At 50.6% G+C, this 20,920-nt stretch overlaps 1 protein-coding gene across 3 annotated transcripts in view; it reads right to left on the reverse strand.

Moving 5' to 3' along the window:
• TMEM8B (transmembrane protein 8B) overlaps window positions 1–20,920 on the reverse strand; it is a 43,611-nt gene that overhangs the window by 6,390 nt on the left and 16,301 nt on the right. The window contains exons 1-10 of one of the 3 annotated variants that reach the window (XM_025360423.1): window positions 20,191–20,910; window positions 15,485–15,674; window positions 14,930–15,137; window positions 8,875–9,008; window positions 8,353–8,621; window positions 7,428–7,753; window positions 4,056–4,149; window positions 3,734–3,857; window positions 3,474–3,616; window positions 3,107–3,285 (exon numbers count right to left, since the gene is read on the reverse strand). In XM_025360423.1, the coding sequence (XP_025216208.1) occupies window positions 3,107–3,285; window positions 3,474–3,616; window positions 3,734–3,857; window positions 4,056–4,149; window positions 7,428–7,753; window positions 8,353–8,621; window positions 8,875–9,008; window positions 14,930–15,137; window positions 15,485–15,674; window positions 20,191–20,698 (2,175 nt within the window). In that variant the 5' untranslated portion in view covers window positions 20,699–20,910. Of the gene's footprint in view, window positions 1–2,868; window positions 3,286–3,473; window positions 3,617–3,733; window positions 3,858–4,055; window positions 4,150–7,427; window positions 7,754–8,352; window positions 8,622–8,874; window positions 9,009–14,929; window positions 15,138–15,484; window positions 15,675–20,190; window positions 20,917–20,920 lie in introns of those variants that run through there. The other 2 variants (XM_025360424.1, XM_025360425.1) reach the window with 2 other exon arrangements.

Below are 20,920 nucleotides of genomic sequence, written 5' to 3' on the forward strand. Positions count from 1 at the left end.
ATATTTGGCTTAGTTATATTTTCAGATCTCTTGACTGGCTCCTATCTTTTAAGAATTTGGTGAGAACGGCCAGGCGCGGTGGCTCAAGCCTGTAATCCCAGCACTTTGGGAGGCCGAGACGGGCAGATCATGAGGTCAGGAGATCGAGACCATCCTGGCTAACATGGTGAAACCCTGTCTCTACTAAAAAATACAAGAAACTAGCCGGGCGAGGTGGCGGGCGCCTGTAGTCCCAGCTACTCGGGAGGCTGAGGCAGGAGAATGGCGTAAACCCCGGAGGCGGAGCTTGCAGTGAGCTGAGATCCGGCCACTGCACTCCAGCCTGGGCGACAGAGCAAGACTCCATCTCAAAAAAACAAAACAAAACAAAGAATTTGGTGAGAACTACTAAACTGCAGCCATGCCTTTTTCTACATACTCCAGGCCTTAGGAGAAACTGAAGTCAGGTTAAAAGCATTTCAATGCATGCTCACTGCCCTAGTGCAAAGGGAGCAACATAGCTCATCTGTTACTTGCTAGGGATCTGGAGTCAGGCTCACCCAGATTCTAAGGTAGATACTCACCTTCTACCTCAGGCAAAATATTTAACTTTCCCTTATCTACAAAAAAAACGATGACAAGAATAAAAGCATGTATCAACTATTACAGTACTATTGTGAGGATTAAATTAGCAGTGTCTGAAACACAGCACATATTCAGTATATGTCATTTTGTTGTAAACATTATCTGAATTGTTTGCCTATATACAAAAATCAAATGCTAAGTTTGTGGCCTGTTTTTTTTTTCAAAACATATTTTACATCTGTAAACTCCTGAATCCCTACTGTCTGCTCCTATGTCCCAGATAAGAATGAATTACTACTCCCAAGTGTAGACTGTCCTGGATTATTTGAAGACAAGGAAGATAACTGTCATCTCCCGTCCTAGTACTGACAACTGCAATTTGACCAATGGGCCCTTAAATGGACACTGCTGCAGAATGAAATAAGTCTAAGAATGGCAAGGAGGGACCACAGAGAACCTACAGGGAAAAGAGAAAACACAGCTTTATGTTCTGGCCCATGTGGAAAAGAACAGGAGTTAGAGCAGGGCTTTAGGCAACACCTCAAAGCCAGCAGCTTTTCCTTATTGCCTTACTTAAGACAATGGGAGCTTTTGGCCCAGTGCAGTGGCTCACGCCTGTAATCCCAGCACTTTGGGAGGCCAAGACAGGTGGTTCATGAGGTCAGGAGATTGAGACCAACTTGGCCAACATGGTGAAATCCTGTCTCTACCAAAAATACAAAAATTAGCTAGGTGTGGTGGTGTGCACCTGTAGTCCCAGCTACTCAGGAGGCTGAGTCAGGAGAATCACTTGAACCTGGGAGGCAGAGGTTGCAGTGAGCTAAGATCGCGCCACTGCACTCCAGCCTGGGTGACAGTGAGACTCTGTCTCAAAACAAAAGGAAAGAAAGAAAGAAGGAAAGAAAGTGGGAGCTTTTTATGTGACTTGAGGCTCTCCCTGCTACAAGGAAGGTCTTTTCAGGTTGACAGACACTGTATCCAGATAAGGAAGAATCATCTAGCACTGAACACTCTGGAGCCTATCAGGATGCTTGTGTCAAGTCCAGAGAGTGAATATGCTCTCCCTACATGCTGCAGGCTCCTGACACACTTAGGTAGGCTTACTAATTATGAATCACATTCGATCTGCATGTAGCCGAGAGTGGGCTGGTGGAACAGCTGTTGCTGGAGGATTTGGTGAGCCACAGTAGAAAGGGCATCTGGCAATACGAAAGAGAAACAGTGTCTAATATAAAAATAGAATGAGGCACTGTGGGAGCAGGCCTAAAAAGGGGCCAATCAAGCAAAACTGGGGTATGTGCTTCTCACCCAGCTTAAAGAGCCAAGATCTCTCTCTGCAGCATGGCTGCAGCCTCTTCTTCCTCATCTCTGGATGAATCTCCAGCAGCACCCAGGCCCCTCAGTTTCAGCACATTTGCCCCTGCTTTCTCCCAGATGAGAGGTATGATTTTTCTAATTTAGACATATGTCTGACCTAGTAATGCTGGACGCCAGGAAGGCCCGTTTTGGTTTCTGTGATATCCTTGCTGCCAAGGCCTGAGAGTCTGAAACCATCTAAGAGTTTTTGCAGTGCTCACATGCATGTCACATGGTGTCAAGAGCCTAGAGATGAGTTGAAAAGATTCCCAGATGTGACACTTCAGGGGTAAAAAGTCTACTTGGGGGTTAAGTCACATCAGCAGGCTCATTTCTCTACCTTTCCTTATAGTTTCTGGACACTTGCTTATAATGAACTTTTCTGATTATGGAGGAGTGGGGAAAACACAGGAAAGAGATTGTGGCGATTCTGCAGTGGGAATGGAGGGGTTTTAAACTATATTAATTTTCATCAAAATGCACTCCTTTGAGCTGGGATGTGATATGATACTGCCACATCTGACAATGCCTCAGGACATAGTTGAGTCTGTAAAGCTTCTCAGGACTCTGAAAGTCAGACTGTCCTATAATCCCCCAATACAGAGATCCCCTCTATCTTTCCAAAGTTCCCATGAGAAATCAAGGTGGCACGGCGACTGAATGGGGACACCATTTCAGACCACAGGAACGAACGTGCTAACAGTGTAGAAGTCCCCAGTGTGATGGAGAAGGGGAGCTCAGAGTAGCTAGCTCTCACATCATGGAAGAATGTGGTGAAGATGAAGACACTCCATGCAGAGGTGTGGGGGAAAGCACAGATTTCCTGCCCCCATACACAGAACACGGTGACTGTGTAGACACAAATCCATACTGTAGGCCAGTTTCTTGGCCCATGTGTTGAGTAAAGGTCCCCTCAGCCTTCAGGGTGGACAGAGTGTGGAACAGCTGGAGGCCCAAACTTACTTTATTAAGTTGCGAACAGTTTTGTTCATTTCCTCCAATGTGCCTTACAAAAACGACCCTTTTCTATGCATGATAGGTTGGGAAGCACTGCTGTCTCTGTCTGTAGAAGACACAGTGAAGGCACGTACATTCCCAAACCTTCGGAGAACGTGGTGGAAATACAGACTGTGACCCACCACCACGCACAAGCACCCAGTGATAAGATGCAGACACAGCCGCATACCGTAGAGAAGAACATGGTGAAGGTGTAGACAGCAGCTTCCAGCACATATCGACTCCGAATGGCCAGGACCACAGGTGGCAGAAACATGAGGTTGCTCAGGCAGAGCAGGAGTGTGGACAGCAGCTGGAATCCATAGGTGAGCGCATCTGCACTGTCGGTGCAGCCCCAGCCTCTCCACCCTGCGGTTGGGGAGGAAACAGGATGGAAGAGGACAGACGGCAGCCATGGGCCTATGCCACTGCCCGTGGAGGGTGGTCTCACCCTGGCTCTGCCAAAGCCGTCCCCAATTCAGGCTGTGCACTCCCCTACTCCCGCCGCCTGCCCACAGGCCCACAGGTCCACCTCCAGTCCACCGCAGCCCGCTCACCGGCCTTGCACTCGCAGGCTGCGTACAGATAGTTGTGTGTGCGCAGCAGCTTGCACTGGCCATAGGGCCCGCAGTCATCCACGCATGGGGACAGGAAGGTGCGCATCCGCACCTCGGCCGTCGCGTTGCGGCACCGCACGAACCTGCGCACACACTCGCAGTCACCTGGGGCCCCGGGCCACCCCCGCCGAGTCCCGGTCCCAGCCCTGGCCCCGCCCCGCCCCGCTCCGCCCCGCCCCGCTCCGCCCCGCCCCGCTCACCGAGGCCCCACCCCGCACAGGGAGCGAAGGGCCAGGAACCAGGTCCCCGTCTGCGGGAATGGGATTCGCAGCCTGGCAACCCTGGTAGTGGCACTGACGGAGACAAGGAAGCCGGCCAGGGACTCTGAAGGGAGAAGGAAGGGGTCAGTGAGAGGAAGGAGGGGTCAGGACCCAAGAACCCTCACCCACCTGCCCCCACTTCCCAGAACCCTGGCCTACCATTCCTCCATTCCATCCCTCCCCACCTTCACCTCTGCTCGCCACCACCACCACCACCCCTACCACACTGCAGCTTCCTCTCCTCCCCCATTCCTCACCCCACCTTTGGAACAGGTCACTGCTGCATCCCCCAGGCTCAAGGGCACCTCGTGGGTCAAGCATCCAAACACCGTCACGTTTTCCTGGCGCACGGAGCTCTGGGGAGGGTAGGTATGGAGGTGAGGCCGCCACATCCTCCAGCTCCACCCACAGCCACCCTCGGACTCCCACCCCGGTTAACCCACACCTTCCAAGGACAGCCCATTCCTGCCGGCGCTCTGCACGCCAAAGCTGCCCTCTCACCTCCATTCTCAGAACAGAAAAACTGAAAAACAACAGATCCTCCACAGCAGAAATCTTTCAAGGACTGATGAGACGGCAAGGCCCAATTCTGAATCTGTTCTTTGGGCAGAAGTGTTTCAATTCTGTCCGAGTAAGAGAGAACACCCTCTTTTTCAGTCCTATCTAGCTCATTGAGGGGAAGGAGGGCTGTTGCCAGTTATAGAAACTAATTGTGGACAAAGGCAATTGTAAGGTTTTCCATCATCTTCACCTGGACCCCAAGACAGGCAGAGCATGAAGACACTCACTCCAATTCAGGTGAAATGATCCTAGGTACTGAACGGTGGTAACAGAATGCCCAAGAGATTAAATGTAGCAACATGGCTGGGATTAAAAGAAACCAGATAATCTGCAAGAGTAAATGTAAGGGGTTGTCTACAAGAATAAAGGTAACAGGATGCCATAAGCTCACCTCATTCAAGAAGGATTTGAGGCAGCTTACATAAAATAGAATACAATAAATGCCTGAGGGAAACTTAAAAATCAGGATAGGAAAATAAAGTCTGTCCCTAATGTAGGCCATATATTTGATACTGACTTCCAAGCAACCAAAGCAAAGGAAGTATAATGAGTTACCAGATTTGCAACTACATAATATAAAAGCTAATCAGAGTCTCTGGAGAATCACAGCATCCAAAGGGGAAGTTCTGAGATAAATTCTCATCAAAGCAGCACTGTGTGTTGTCATGCATCCTGTCCTCAGCCACAAGAGTGAGTTTCATACAACTTGCTTATATAACTTCCTTCAATGCAAGCCCGGGGCAATATGCCAAAGTATTACTCAGTGAAAGTCTTTCTAGGAGGGAGCCAAAGAAAAAGGTGTATGCAGTTCTCTGATCCAAATGTCCAGTTCTTGATCCAAGGGGAGAAAAAAAATCAAAATATTTGGAGGAAATACCTTTCAGAATAAACAGAACAGGCTGAGGTGGGTAGCACGTGTCATAGAATGCAGATGATGGAATGTAAACAGATGCTCATTAAAGTGAATGGATGGGAATGCAGAGAGGGAAAGGGTGAGGGGCTGCAGGAGGGCTAGGCTTCTATTCTCAGGGTACTGAGGAAGAAACAAGAAGTATGGGCAAGGCTGTCCTCTAATTCAGGGTCTACAGTTTCAAGGTCGAATCAAGATCTCACTGTCATTGCCCAGAGACATGGCAATAAGCAAACACAAAATACATACAGTCTTAGCGAGAACAAAGAGAGAATTTGATTATGTAAATGAGAAATATATTCAGGGTGCATAAATGACTCTAACAGGACCACTAGAAAGTTCTAAGCCATGTCCCATAAAAGGCCACATGAAGCCACAGACCAGGCCTCAGGTTGGCTGATAGGAAAGTGGTCCCTGCCCTCAGAGCTGGAGGATAGTAGAGTTAAAAGGATCCCTGGCTGGGGGAACAGTATGTAAGTTATTGGATCAAAGCTAAGCTGAAGATATTCTCTAATGGGCCAGCATAGGGCTCCGCCCTCATCTCAGTCTTAATGCTGACAGTAATGACTAAGAAGTACAAAAAGTTGGCTTTGCAAGTGTGTGAATTACACAAAGTGGAGAAGGCCCGAGTCCCAAACCAGTATTAGGCAATGCCTCAAGGAGGGACATAAATTATTCCATTCAGGTTCAAAAATTCACTGCAAAAATACAATATGCGAATTGGCACCAAAATGTGTATGCCCCTTGATTACAACTAGAGAAACAAAGCAATTAATGGGGAAAAGAAATGGGAGGACATAAACCAAAAGCAGCAGTGGGCCAGGCACAGTGGCTCACACTTGTAATCCCAACATGTTGGGAGGCCAAGGCAGGCAGATCAGCTGAGTCCAGGAGTTTGAGACCAGCCTGGGCAACATGGTGAAACCCAGTCTCTACTAAAAATACAAAAAATTAGCTGGGTGTGGTGGTGCACTCTTGTAATCCCAGCTACTCTGGAGGCTGAGGCACAAGAATCGCTTGAACCCGGGAAGCAGAGGTTGCAGTGAGCCAAGATCACACCCCTACACTCCAACCTGGGCAACAGAGTGAGACTCTGTCTCAAAAAAAAGGTTAAACAGTTGCATTAGGGAGATATTTTCCCCTATTTTCCAAAGTTTGTATGTGATCCTATTACTCTTATAATTTAAAAAAAAAAATGTGTACAACTGGTTTGAAGAAAATACAAAGGAAGGAAAAAGGCCCAGGGATCTCAATTCACCACAAGCCCTAGGTGATCCCACAGTGTAATGCAGCTGCTGAAAAAAGTAACTCAATCTCAGGCAGCACAAATGCAATTCTTGTTACCTGCCACCTCGATCAGACCACCTCAGATCACTTATTTCAGAGACACAGTGACCACTAGAAGTATGACCAGGTGAAACAGTGAAGGAAGGGGAGAGATCCAAATACCAAGACCCCAAAGACACTGAGGTTCTTCAGCTTTTGGGAGGTTGGAGGTAACATCTGAAGGGCTGTAAAAATAGGACTGGGACGCAATAAATGTCTCATACTAATGTAAAATATTAATAATAGGGAAAACGTGAGAGAGTGGGTATATGAGAACTTTGTGCTTTCTGTTCAACCTAAAACTGCTCTAAAAAAAATTAAGTCTATTGCTTTAAAAAAGAACAAGACAGAGATAGATTTACTGGAAATGGCTTCTGGATATGGCTTTTACCCACTGAATCAAAGATGAGTGGGTAAAAAATTCATGGAGACAGATTTTGATGGGATGTCAGGAATGCCTCTGGCAATCAGCACTATCCAAACATGAACTGCGTGGCCTCAAGAGGTGGTAAACTCCCCATCAAAGGAGATTTGCAAGAAAAGGTTAACAACTGCCATAGTGAAAGGCCAGTAATGAGCAGGAGGTGAGCCTACAAAACTGGGAAACCCCAGACACTGAGTCGACCTGGTTGACCTGCCCATCTGTAGCAGAGTCAATACTCCGAACATGTTTGTTGACCAGAATTGGGCTAAGTCATGGTCTCTAATTGTCAGGATGGGAGGGAGCAACCTGGATAGGCTTTTACCTCCTGGAGGAGGTAAAGACCCCAACGCCCCTGACACCTTTCCCTGCAAGCTCCCCGGGAGAGCAACCTCCCCACTCTCCATAAAGAGTACCGCGTTGAGCTGGAGCTCCAGGCTGAGGACGCCTCCACTGTCCAGCACTGGCAACAGCCTCATGGCGAACACGGCTGGGCGCTCAGGGGGAAGGGCCACACTGGGGCCAAAGAAGATGTAGAAGTGGACAGAGAAGGTGTCCAGCTCGTTGCGCAGAGTCGGGCGCACTGGCCAGCAGTGCTCGGGTGGGGATGTGGTCCCAGGCCCCTCCGCAGGGGTTCCAAGGGATGGTGGCTCTGGGGGCAGTGGCTGGTTGCCCAGTGACTGGGGCATGTTCATGGCAGCTCCAGGGACCAGGGCTCGAAGCAGGCCGGGCTGTGGGCACTCTGTGGGGCAGAGGAAACCAGAGCTTGGGCCTGCAGCCTTTACAGTCCTGAACTTACTCATAAACAGATCTGAGCTAGACAGGATTTCGCAAAGAGTGGGGAAGGATGAGAACTAGAATGCAATGTCCCTTGGGAGTGTGGGGCATCCAGGGTCATAGGGGTTTCCTAATGGTGACAGCTAACGCAATACCACACTGGAGGGAACCGAAGTCATCTATCCCTCCCTAAAGGCAGTGAAGATGCTATTGAAACAGATATTAAGTATGACAGCCTGTCTCACTGACTTGCAAGGGCTTTGGCAAGGACAGTGTCCCAGAGGTCCTGGATGTCTCTGCCTACCCCAGGAAACTGAGAGATTAAATCAAAGAAAGTAATGAGGTCCTTTAGTTGTCTCAAGTTAGATGCAAAAAAAAAAGGTATCTAAAAGCCTTCCAATAACTTGGAGCTCCAAGCGGGATGGCTTCAGGGAGCGTGAAGGAGCCTGGGTGGGGAAGGGGAAGTTGCAGGGATGTGGCAGAGGGCCACTGAACAGAGCCACCCCAAGTCACTTCCCAGCCACGGATATCTGCACAGACTAGGGCAAATGCAGGGGTTCTGACCTTGCAACCGCACACACAGCTGGAAGCGGATGGTCCTACCAGGGCCCCGGGATGATGTTTCCACACGCACGTAGACCCAGTGCCCCCAGGGGGGCAGTGCCAGCTCCAGCTGGCATCCCGAGGCACCTCCACAGGACACAGAGCTTGAGTTGTGCAGGGGTGGGGCTTTGGGACGCAGACGCAGTGACAGGGGGCAGGCAGATACCCCGCGGCCCCCCACACACGCCAGCTGTGCTGAAACCCTGTAAGTGAAGCTGGGCACAAAGACCCTGGGCAGAGGAGAGGTTGGGGGTAAGAAGGCAAAAACAGAGACGAGAGGAACACAGGGCAAGGGAAGCACTAGGAAGGAGGGGGCGTGGGGTGGGAAGGAGGCCTGTTCAGGTCTCCCGCTCTGTTCTGGGAGGGAGGGAGGCAGGGATCCCACCCAGGGACCAGGCAGGTAGGCGGAGAAGAGAGAACCCTGCAGCCTATTTGAGGCCAGAGAAGTGGGAAAGGACCAGGTGTGGGGAGTCTTTGACTTACTTGTAGAGCGCTGAGCGATTGTGTGGGGAGAGGGTTTGCTCTGAGGGCTGGCCAGGAACCAGTACAGCAACGTCCAGCAAACGCCGGACAATCAGCTGGGGCTGAAGGAGGTACTGACACTCATCCTGGAGACCCTGGGACAAAAGCAGGGGTGGCAGGAGAGGGAGAGACAGCAGGGGCGTGACTAAACCAAGGCAAACAGAACCTGCTGGGTGGGCCAGGGAGAAACCCCGACCCTGGCCACCACTCCCAGGACTCTAACCCAGGTCTCTCTAAACTCTAGGTCCTTCTTGCCTGAGCAGTCATTTCTGGTCATCTCTGTCCCACCTCAGTCTGCAAGGTCTGCTGGGATCCTCAGCACTGGCTAAGGTTTTGGGATTCAAACCCAGGCCCTCCTAACAATCAGGCCTGGCTTGCCCCTTCTCCCAAGCTAACCTCTCCCCCTGAGCATTCTGGGCCAGCCCAGCAGCACTGTGATCTCCAACCAGCCCATTCCCGACCAGGCTCAGGAACTTAGAACACTGGCTCTTTTAGGCAAAGTGGGGTGGGGTGGAAAGCTCCTTCAAGGCCTCCAATCCAACCCCCTCACTCTCCCCGCCACCAATCTCAACCTTTAATTTCCTCTAGTCCCCACCCTGCCCCACTCCCACGTGCTTGTCCAGCCTCTGCTTTCACACTCATTACACCCAGGTAATGAGCAGCCCTGCATAGGTAATGAGTGCTGGGCCACTCATTACCTTCCAGGCAACCTCAGACTATAAGCAGCTTGAGAACAGGAACTCTGTCCTATTTGATTTTTGTTCCTCTAGACACAGGGCCTCACATAGAGTGCATACCTCACAGATAAATGTTTGCTGAATTAACGAATCAGTAAATGGATCACAACATCTGGGGGAAGTGCTGACCTTGCTAAAGCCAAATCCTGTCATTTTTGATGCCCCTGCCCCAACTCTGCCTTCAGGAGACCCACTAATCTGTCTGGTCCCTCAGCCTCAGACTGTGTTTCTTCTGCTGCTAAAGGATATCAACCATGTCTCCCCCAGCTTCGCTTCTGGAGAAAATCCCCAGCTCCTTCTCTGTTGACACCCCCTGGCCCGCACAGCCTCATCACTCTCCAGTGAGCACAGTCCCGTTTGTCGCAGTTCCTCTTCTGCAGCACGTGCAGCTATATGAGCCCTACAGACCTCACAGTTAAGGGGAAGTGGGGGCTCCTAATTAGGTCATACCTTCAAACTCTGTTCTGTGACAAAAGTTCCAGGCCCTGACATCCCACTGAGTTCCATGGCTCAGAACAAGCCAGTCAAGGCACTGACTTCCAGCAAAACTCGACAAGGCTAGAAGGCCTGTGCCTTTTGCATCCCCAGTGTCTAGTACACCATCTGGCACATACTAGGTGCTAAAATAGCTGTTAAAGAATGGGTGTCAAAAAGGGGGTCCCTTCAGAGAGCTCCTGAACCAACCTAGATGTTCAGGTTTGGTGTCAAACCCTAAGAACCAAAAGACTCTCACAAGTCACTGCATTGACCCCACCTCCTAAGGCAAGAATTACCACCATAATAATCTTGTAGTGAATGAGTCCCAAGGGTGGGGGCTCATGCTCCAGTGGTGGCCCATTTCCTTGCTAGACAGTTCAGGAAAGAAACGCTTTGCTCCACGTTTTGGAGTTTTGCTTGTGTTTGATTCAATGAAAGATCAGTGGACATGACCTGTTTGGTTAAGATGTGCTCCTTCCTTCAACTGTGTAACGTGCCAGTCCCCCCTCTTCATGCGGAGGGAGTGTTTAGTCAGTGGAGACCAGGGGAGATGCAGGGAACCGTCACCCAGTGATGGGGCCAGAGAAAGAGCACCAGAAGTCAGGTCCTCAAGAGCTGCCAGGGCAGATGCCAAGTGAGAGTGTCCCAACTGAGCCAAGAGGCCAGAAGAACATCAGCAGTCGGGGAGGCCCAGGGCCCAGGCAAGGAAGCTCGAGAAATTAGGAGAGGCAAAAGTGAGACATGGATGGGCTACAGGCTGAAAGATGCTGGAGTGGAAGGCATGGTAGGTAGATTCCTAGAATGTCCTCATACGTATGGGCTGAGTTTCTTCAGAAAGACCTGAGCGGGGTGGCCAGTGCCAGACTCTGGGTGGGGCTTGCAGACTGAAGATGCCCAAAGACACTTAGCGTTCTCTGCGGGAATAGCGAGTGCACAGCTGAGCCCATGCCCACAGTCAGAAAGCACCCAATCAGTGTAGAAGCAAACGAGTGTTCAACAGACTTCAGGGGGCAAGGGTGAAAGCAGGAAGACCATTTATGAGGCTACTGTGGTAGCCCTGCAGAAAGCAGAGAAACTGTGCTGGAAGTGGAAATGAAGACTGTAGATGTGTTCAGGGCATGCCTCAGAAGTAGTGTCAACAAGACTTTTTCTTTACAGATTGGTTGTGAGGAATCAGAAGAAAAGAAAAATCAAGTATTTGGGGCACTTAATTTGGGGCTTGAGCAATGGGTGGATGACAGTGCAATTTCCTGAGGAAGATCACAATAACTACAGAAAGCAGCAGCATGGACTGGGAGCAGTGAAATAGAAATTAAGGAGTTTTATAGTTTTAGCTTCACTTTGATTTGGTTTTATTAAATACTCTTTGAGACATTTCTTAGACATCCAATTGGAGATGTCAAGTAAGCAGTGGGATATAAAGTCTGGGATTCAAAGAAATTAGGACTGGCTGAATACTCTTGGGAGCATTAACATACAGACGGTATTTTAAACTATTGTGCTGGAACACCACGCAAGAGAATAGAAAAGTAAAAAAGGAGCTGTTCCAGGACCAAGCATTGGGCCACTACAACATGGAGATCAAGCAGAGGAGAGGCCAGGAAAGGAGACAGAGGAGTGGGCAATGGGAAAACCATGACAGTTCTGTAAAGTCACAGAGGCCAAGAAGGGAAGGTGTTTCAAAAAGGAAAGAGTAATATAGGGAACTAGTTAACAGCTAGTTACTAGTTAACTCTGGGGAGGGGAATTGGAGACTGAAAGAAGGGAAGAGGAAAACTTACTTTCCACTGTATGTCTTTTGTACCTTTTGAATGTTGTACCAGGTGCACAGATTGCCTATTCAAACTATAAATAAAATAATTTAGGAGGAAGAGGAAAAGCAGCTGCACTATTAGCAGATTCTAACCACCTCTGCTGAGATATTGAGTCACGTGTGGTCCTAGTTGGTGGATTCAACAGAATCCTTTCTCCTGTACAACTGACTTCTTCACTTTCCTTGTAGTTGCTTTCATTATTTTACCTACTTTTTCAAATCTTAGACACAGGAAGAGGAAGGATAAGAAGAGAACCTGTGCTCTAAAGACATTTAGGAGTACTTTCCCCTTATGAGCCATTTGGGTGCCAAATGGTATCCACAACCCAAAGGCCAGCCCCTCAGAGCAGACTGGCAACTGGGCACCTTAGAATGAACACAGGATCCAAAACAGGAAAGGCAAGGAGATGGAGGCCAGGGACAGGACAGAAGTGGCTAGTAGGAAGAAGGTGACAGGGAAAGGAGGTGAAACAGCATCATGTGCCAGACTCTGCACTGAAGGCTAGGAATATATAGTAAATAACACAGACACAGGGTCTGGCAGAAGTGTGGGACTAGAGCTCATGAGGGTGGCCCAGACCAGGTAAGTCACTTCTTTTTCACAACCTTTCAGGGCTCCCTATCACGCTCAGGATACAGTTCCAATGTCAAGGCCCTTCATGATCTGGCCTCTGCTCATCCCTCTACCTTCCTTACCACCCCAAAACCAGCCCACACTGAACCACTTCAGTTCCTTCTAAACTTTGGGCCATGCTACTCCCACCACCTGGTATGCCCTTCCCTACCTTCTCAACCTCAGGCCTCGCCACTTAACAGTTTCCAATACCACCTCCACCACGCTAAGTTAGCCATCTCCCCTTTATCCTCCTAAAACATCTCCTGTATCTAACATGCATCTTATTTATTTCTGTGTCCCCAGCACACAACCCAAGGCCTGGCACAAAGCAGGTACTAAAGGACTGAGGCTAAAGGGAGATCTGAGTTCATCCCCAAAGCTGAGAAGGGCCCTAGAAACCACTGCCTTCTTATCGCTGGGACTCTTCAGTTCCCACCAAAGGATATCCCTAAACCCACATAAATTCCTGTGTTCGCCAAGCCTCACAGGAAGCATACCATAGTAGCAGGAGGAAACAAGTTGAGAAGATGGAGGAATGCTCTAGACAATGAACCCACAGGCTAGAATCCTGGAAATTAACCAGGATCTGGAGAGCTGAAGAACCCTTAGAGGACCATATAAGATTACAGAAGTTAATCTAATTCTTAGAAGGACCGACATAAGATCCTTGCCCCATCAACCTCTCAAACAGGCCTGGCGGAAGCACTACATCTCTCATGGCATCCAGACCCACTGCTGCTTGTGGGCAGAGTGGGATGGTCCTCTTCTGTCTAGCCTCACCACATACCTGGGGGAGCTCTGACCAGGATTCCAGTTCGGTACCAAGTTCCCCAGGCCCCACTTCCCATGTCTAGATGCAAATGTACATGTCAGGCCTAGTTCTTTTCTCACTGCCCAGCTCCCCCTTGGTCTGGGTACTTGAATCACCCTTTAGGGTCTGATCAGCTTTTCTCTGCACTACTATCTCCGTTCCCCACTGTCCCAATCTGATAGCCATAAGCAATCCTGACCACTTCTAACTGGGCCTCAGCTCCCACAATCCCAGCCCAGGCCTAGGCCCTAGGTTCCTGCTTACCTAGAAAGGTTTTTGGATAACTACAGCCAGGCTTCAGGAGGATTTTCCCTGTCAGTTCTCACAAAGTGGGTCAAGGATCAGAGTTAGGATAAGGAACATCCCTGTTGGGATTTTGCCAAAGACCTACGAAGAAGTTCCTTCTAACAGATGTCTCAGAACCCTCAGTTCTGATGAGAGTCAAGGCCTACCTAGAACCTAGGGCCCCTTCCAAGCTAGCTCCCAACATGCTGTCCTTCAGCAGGCTCGCAGGCCTTGATGGGGAGTTCTTTTGCACATCCACATCAGTCTCAGGAAAAATGGCCGTCACTGAGGCCTAGAGACACTACCTCAGCCCTACTTCCCATCTCTGACAATAGCAGTTCCAGCACCCTTGTCCTTATGTGAGTCTCAGCTCATTCAAAGGCACTATTCACCACATTTCTGAGTGCTAGAGTCCTGTTCTTTAAATCCTCGCTCTGTTCTTGCTCGTTTATTCACCCTCACCACAGGCCCCATGCACATGGTCATCCCACGCTGACAACAGCCAGCTCAGTACACCCCCTGCTCCTCCTCCAGTGAACAGGAGTAGGAGACCTGTCTGGCCTAATCCATGAGAGTGGCAGGAAAACATTGTGGCATTTCCTTTCACTCCAAACCAGAGAGGCGTCTGACCTTTGAACCTGCCCTTCAGTCTTTAACAACCTCTGTGAAATAAGTGCTTGGGGTGGCTGATATTTGGAGAAAAGTGAGGCAAAGGCCAGGATGGACACCAGCTGCCCAAAGCCTCCTTTTAGCAGGAAAGAGCTCCTCTTGTGGTCTTCTGAAGGGTGTAGGAAGCTGTCTGAAATTATGATGCAAGAGGAATGCATTCTCCCAGATGGATTAAAGGCTGGGCCGTGGGCTAAGAGAGTCTTCAGGGCTATTGTCAATCAAGATGTAGAATAAAACCAGTCCTGGGTGTGTGCAGCAGACTGGACCAGCCCATAGTTGGCTTCTGTTCACCTTGATTAACACTTGTGCCTTCCACTAGGAAGCGGCACTACTCCCCCATGCCAGAGCCTCTGACTCCAGATTCTCAACTTTCCCTTCAGCTTACCTGGACCCAGCATGTCCTCCTGGGTCTCCCAAGTTGCCTCCTCCAGATCATGGCCTCTGACCCACTAGGTGACCTGCTGGCCTTTAGCCATGCCCCACCCCAGCCACCCTTGTGCTGCTGCCCACCCTGACACAAGGCTGGCATGCCAGGGAGCCTGTGGGGGGAATTCAGCAAAGATGGAAGGGCAGTTCTAGACCCCCGAGCCTGGGCAACATTAACCCACCTTGACAGAGATGTGGCCATGGGCCTGGGGAAGGTGGGCAGCCAAGAACCAGTCCCCAGGTAAGGGGCTGCTGACGTTAAAGATGCCTGAGGTGCGGTTGGGCAGTGTCCAGCTGAGGGTCAGTGAGAAAACCCCAGGCACAGCTGTGTCCCCTGGGAAGTGTGTATGCAGGGGATTGATGACAGGGGGTGCCCCGGACCGGAAATACCTGGGGGACCAGAATTAGGAGAGGAGAAAAACAGGCAATGGGGTGGGAGGCAGGAAATGGAAGAAAGAAAGAACTGTCACTCATTACCGGTAAAACAAATAGATTCCCTATACTGACACATTCAACAAAGTGGTTCCAGGTCAGGGGCCACGGGTGAGAGATCAGCTCAAGCACTCGCACAGTCATACAGTAGTCTGGAAGTGGTCATGTGACAGAGGTCATGGCCCTCACTCAGTCACACTTCAATCTGGACGCGGGTTGGGGTCAGGGTCAGTTAAAATCACACTTTAGTCTGGAAAGTGGTCAGGGGTTGGAAGTGGGGTTGGGAAATTAACTCAGACACTCACACAGTCACACTTTGGTCTGGGCAGTGGTCCCCAAAGGTTCCCCCTTGCTCCTTGAAGATGATGAGGTTCCAAACAGCCAGGAATGTGTCCTCGGGAACATGGAAGTGGAAGAGCTCGGTGCTGGCAAAGGAGCGGAAAGGACTCAGCTTGCGGGGTGAGCAGGTGGAGTAATCAGTCAGGAAAAGGCCTCCTGGGAAGCAGGAGAGAGAGAAAGGAGCAGGGCAGGACAGAGGGCATTTCCATTAAGCAACAGGCATGCCAGTCCTCCTCACTGATAGCATCAACTCCACAAATGCTCTCCTCTGAGCCAGAAACTAGGTTTCAGGCTGCAGATCTGAAACCTAGCCATCATCTGGTTTAATCCTTACGTTAATCTTATTTTTTAAAAAACCCTCCTTTTACAGATAAGGAAACTGAGGCTCAGACCTAGATCAAACTGAGGATGCAAATCTAGCTCTCTCTAAATCCAAAACTAAGACCCTTTCTTTGATTTCACAGCTGCCCCTCACTTAGGAGCCATTTTCTTCACTTACCAAACTTAAAAAAAAAACAGATGTGGGGAAGGGGTGTGTGTGTGTGTGTGTGTGTGTGTGTGTGTGTGTGTGTGTGTGTGTGTGTNGTGTGTGTGTGTGTGTGTGTGTGTGTGTGTGTGTGTGTGTGTGTGTGTGTGTATCTTGGCATGGGCTCTTAAGCCACTAAGCAGGCTGGAACTCCACCTGTGGGGCTTGGGAGTCAGCATGGAACTGTGTAACTTCCTTGTTGATTTTCTTCCCTTCTCTGTTCCCCTGTGGTTAGGAGCAGTAAAAACCCTCAGCAGCCTCACAAGCGCTGCCTGTATACTGGCTCAGGGCAGGAGAGGGGAGGGGAAAGTGTGGTACGGCTGCCAGGGGCCTGCTTGGGTGGCAGAAGGACAGGAGCTGGCAGGCCACCATGAGAGTCCCCAGGAAACGAGACTCATCAGGCCTCCCGGGTCAGAATGTACAGCTAGTAGGTGGGGGCCGGGGGAATGTTCTCCCAAAGGGAGGCCCAGTGAGGCAGTAAGTTGGTGACCCAGTGGATTTCAAGCCCCTTGGGAATCTTCAGAGCAGGCTGAGTTGGGAGGTGGGGAGGAAGTGGTCATCTCTCATTAAAATGCCAAGATACCTGATCATGATTGTCAGGAGCAGAGCCAAGGTAAGCAGAAGTCCTGTCAGCAGCTAGCCAGGCAAGGGACTAGAAGAGCTGTCACAGTGGAGGCAACCCAGTAGCAGACAGGGGAAGAGGGTCCCAAATGGCAGGCAAGGTCTCTCAGAGTAAACCTTTGGGGAATCTGACTGCTCTGGAGACTTCGGACCAGCCTGAAAAGAAGCCCAAGATGACACCTCTAGGACAGGTGAGAAGGTGGGGAACTCAGCAGCTTCAGGACACACCCGGGGCTGGGGTACCGACTACTCTGGAGGGGCATTTTCAGCCAAGCAGGAAATACCCTTAGGGCTAACCTAGTCCAATCATCTCCCTCTCTGGAGATGGGAGAGATTAACTCCAAAAATTAGGTGTTTTTGAAATAAAAAAGAAAGGGAAAGGGAGGCTGCTGAAGGAGGAACGCTGAACCAGAGCAACCCCAGGAGTCACCCCAGAGAGCTGCCCTACATAGGTGGGGGCCATTGGAGGTCATGGTTACACTCAAGGACTAGTCTGTCCAGTTCAGACCACATGATCAGTTTCAACTGTCAAGAAGGAAAGCCTGCCACCTTGCAAGCTGAGCACTGCCCAGGAACCCAGAGAGGCTACCAGTGCAGCATTCAGAGAGTGACAGAGATGCATCCGAGAGGGATAAAGGTTACGGAACCCACTGATGGGGGAGACAGGTTTCCTAGGAACCCTAGCTGTGCTAAGTAGGAGGCAGAAGGCTAAGAGGTGAACAGCCTGGATACTATTGTTAGAAGAAATCAGAACTCTAGCACGCCTTCTGATGGGGTTAGGGAGGGGCTGTTCCTCCTCAAAGCTGGTACCAGGGATGGGTCATCTGATCAACCATTGCTACTGTTAGGAGAAATGTTGGTCAGTCTCTCAGTGCAGACCCTCAGAGGGCTAGTGGTGAAAAGTTTAATGACCTCTGGGAAACATGGACAGACAAGCACAAAGATGCTTGTAATTCAAAGGACCACGGTATGGCCTGGAGAACTGGGGAACTAGCTAAGCCATCCCCACGTGGCCAGGGGCTACAGAGGTCACAGAATAGGCCTGTGAGATAAAGGAGTGAGCAGCAGCTGGGAATGCTAGGAGGAACTTGGAAGAAGTTCTGAGGGCAGATGCTTGAAAAGGGTCCACAGCCCCATTCACTCCAAACTTTGGTTTGTGGTTTGAACAGGGCCTTTCAGAGCTGTGTCCAGAGGAAGCATGAGTAAGGCCCTTACCGAGTTCAGATGAACTTATTCCGGGTTCCCCAATATTTCTATGATGAAGCTAGGGTGATTCCGACCATCACCCACACCACACACGCACACCCCACACAACACATAGGCTGAGGCTAGCCCTGCTAGTAACAGCACTAGGTAGAATAAAAGCCCATTGTTTTTTGACTAGCAAGGCATGTGTGGGTCCTCAACTAAGCCCAAGGAAAAGATCCAAGGATCAGGAATGGGACCACTAGATCTAAGAGATAACTTCCATTCCTGAAATGAAACCGAAGCAACCAATAAGCACTATGCAGTCCTGTGCCATGATGATCCTATGACCCTGCCAGCCTCTTCTCAGACAAAACCCATCGCGACCATTAGGTCACAGAGCACCCTGCACTTAGGTCCAAAATTGCCAAGGCATTCACTATTAACAGCACTAAAGGCAGCCCTGCCTCCCTTTGGGTGGACTGGTACTCCTTTCCAACTTCATTACAATTCTCCCCAAAGCACCTGAACCCGCTTCTGGGCAACAGTATTTTTATCCACAACTTTCAGCTGTATATGCTCTGTGGCCATCAGTCACCCTGCTCTCCTCACCCGCCCAATGCTTGCTCAATGGCGCATGAAGCAGCCATGATGGCAGGGGATAGAAGCTAGGAACCTGGCTCAACAGCATAAACTCCCCGTCACCAAAACTGAAAACCTGACTGGCTACTGCCTCTGCCCAGTGCCCAACTTGACAGCAGCAATAATCAACACTGAGTGCCTCCACGGCTCCTTCCTTCAAAGGGACTGGCTGGGGGTGGATGGATAACTTATATTCGTTCTGGGAGGCACCCAACACTGCCCTCACCCTTGGAACTGTTGAGAAAGGGTCTCCAGCCCCATTCACAACTTCAGTGATCTGCTCATATGACGAGCAGGCAGAGCTGAAGAGGAATGTACATGGGCCACAACATGTCCCCTCCCCTTCATACCGTAACACAGGTGCTCAGAAGATACACTGGCTCACATGCACCCCACACACATGCATGTGTCTACACTCACCAACACACAAGCATGTACACACACTGCCAGCCTTCCCACAATCCCTCAGTTACACACATAGACACGTAAGTGACCACACATCTCTGCAGGGGCTGTGACCTTTCATGTGCATTCATCTCCTTAAGTTTGTACACTGAACCAGGCCCCCAGAGCTCACTCATACCCACTCTCCACCCCTAGCTGCTCTGTTGGCTGTTATTTCCTAAGACTCCATCAGGTACATCTCCATCCTAGAGTGACACACACCAGTGGCGGCTATGGACTTGGGCCATGAAGACTAGAGTCATTTCATGATGTAGCCATCTTCATGGCACATCCCCTAGACCAAGACACCCCCTCCTCCTCCCACATTCCACCCATTAAAATATTGGACCTCTCTCCTGTCCAAGTCACTTCCCCACTGGAGGGTGGCCCTTGACTGACGCCCAGCAAATAAGGAACAGTTTGTGGATAAAGCCCCCTTGTGGGCAGACTGGGGAGAAGGGAGGTTACGCTTTGAGCCTTTCCCCACTTGGGTCTGTTTTTCTATTAAGTATACATTGCAGTGGAGAGAAAAAAAAAAAAAAAAAAAAAAAACCCACTAGTATGAGATAGGAATTAGGAAACCTTTTTTCTAGCCCCAGCATGCAGCCTATCACAAGCTACCTGAACTTGGACAAACTGCTCCCTCCCTGAGCCTCAGTTTCCCCATCTGTAAAATGGCCTCCGAGTTTCAGCCCTGCTCTAAAAGCATCAGGAATTATTCCTAGGCAAATCAATCTTCTTTGGAACAAGAATCATTACAAGAAGAAAACTCATTATAATGGCAATTAATCCATATTCATCTGTTTGCTACATATTATCTTTAAAACTCTTCTTCATGCTGTTTGAATGCATGCCCAATATCTCAAAGGTTTAGGCTATATATTCCCAGACTGCACTAGGGGCTTCTGGTGTGGGACTGTCTCTCCCCCATCAAACTTTGTGAGCAGGGGCAAAGCCCACAAGATTTCCCTGGAAAAGCAAGAGTCAAAGTGGGGTCAGGACAGACACCAGAAAATATCTCGGAGTCTCTGTCCTAGAAACTGTAAGCCACCTGCTGAGCCTCAAACCCAATTAATTACCACTCTTTTGACCCTGCCAATCCCTCTGTTCTGTAAGACTTCTCTCCTCTCTATTTCTCCCACTTGCTCCCCAGTGATCTAGTTCCCCAGGTCCCACCACTCCTGAATCTCTCCAGCCCACCCCTCCCTGCCGGAACCCCATTCCTGCCTCAATCTTCCCTGCTTCTGCACTCACCAGCCCCCGGGCCAAGGACAGAGAACAGCAACAGCAGCAATAGGGCTGGCGGCAGCTGAAACCCAGACTTGAGTCTAGGCTGGGAGAGGGGCAGAGTATAAGAGATGGGGGGGACTAGCGGGAGAGACTTGGGTAAACACAGAGATGAGGGCAAAAGCTGAGATAATGGGTTGGGCTGGGCTGGACACTGGGGCTTGAACAAGGGCAGGGAGTGGGATGGAAGGAGGGGCTGTGATGGGGACTGCAGCAAGGGACGGGGTTGAGCCAGGGCCTTAAGCAAACACTGGGAATGGGGTTGGGACAAGCCCTGGGCTGAGATTTGTGACAGGGGGTGGAACGAGGGCTGAGGCCGGGATGGGGGCCAGGCCAGGGGCAGGGACTGGAAGGGGGTCCTGGATGGAGACCCAGGCAGGGGTTGGGGCCGATTTGGGAAACGGGGCGAGGGCGGGACTGGGGGCCAAGGCGGGGATCGGGATAGGACGAGGGGCCGGGACAAGGGCTGGGCCATGGCCCGGGGCGGGGGCGGGGCCGGACAGGCCAGCGCGGGGCGCTCGCAGAGCTGACCCGCGGCTCCGCTCCCCACCCCCGGGGGGTGACCTCCGGTGTCCTCACGGGCCCGGAGTGGGGGCCGGGGATCTGGGTGGGAGTTCAGGCCTGGGCGACTCCGGGCTGCGCTGAACCGGCGATAACCAGGCCCCGCGGCGGCGGCCTCGGCTTGACGTCAGCATGA

The sequence above is a fragment of the Theropithecus gelada genome, chromosome 15, assembly GCF_003255815.1.
Source record: "Theropithecus gelada isolate Dixy chromosome 15, Tgel_1.0, whole genome shotgun sequence".
Taxonomy (NCBI): Eukaryota; Metazoa; Chordata; class Mammalia; order Primates; family Cercopithecidae; genus Theropithecus; species Theropithecus gelada.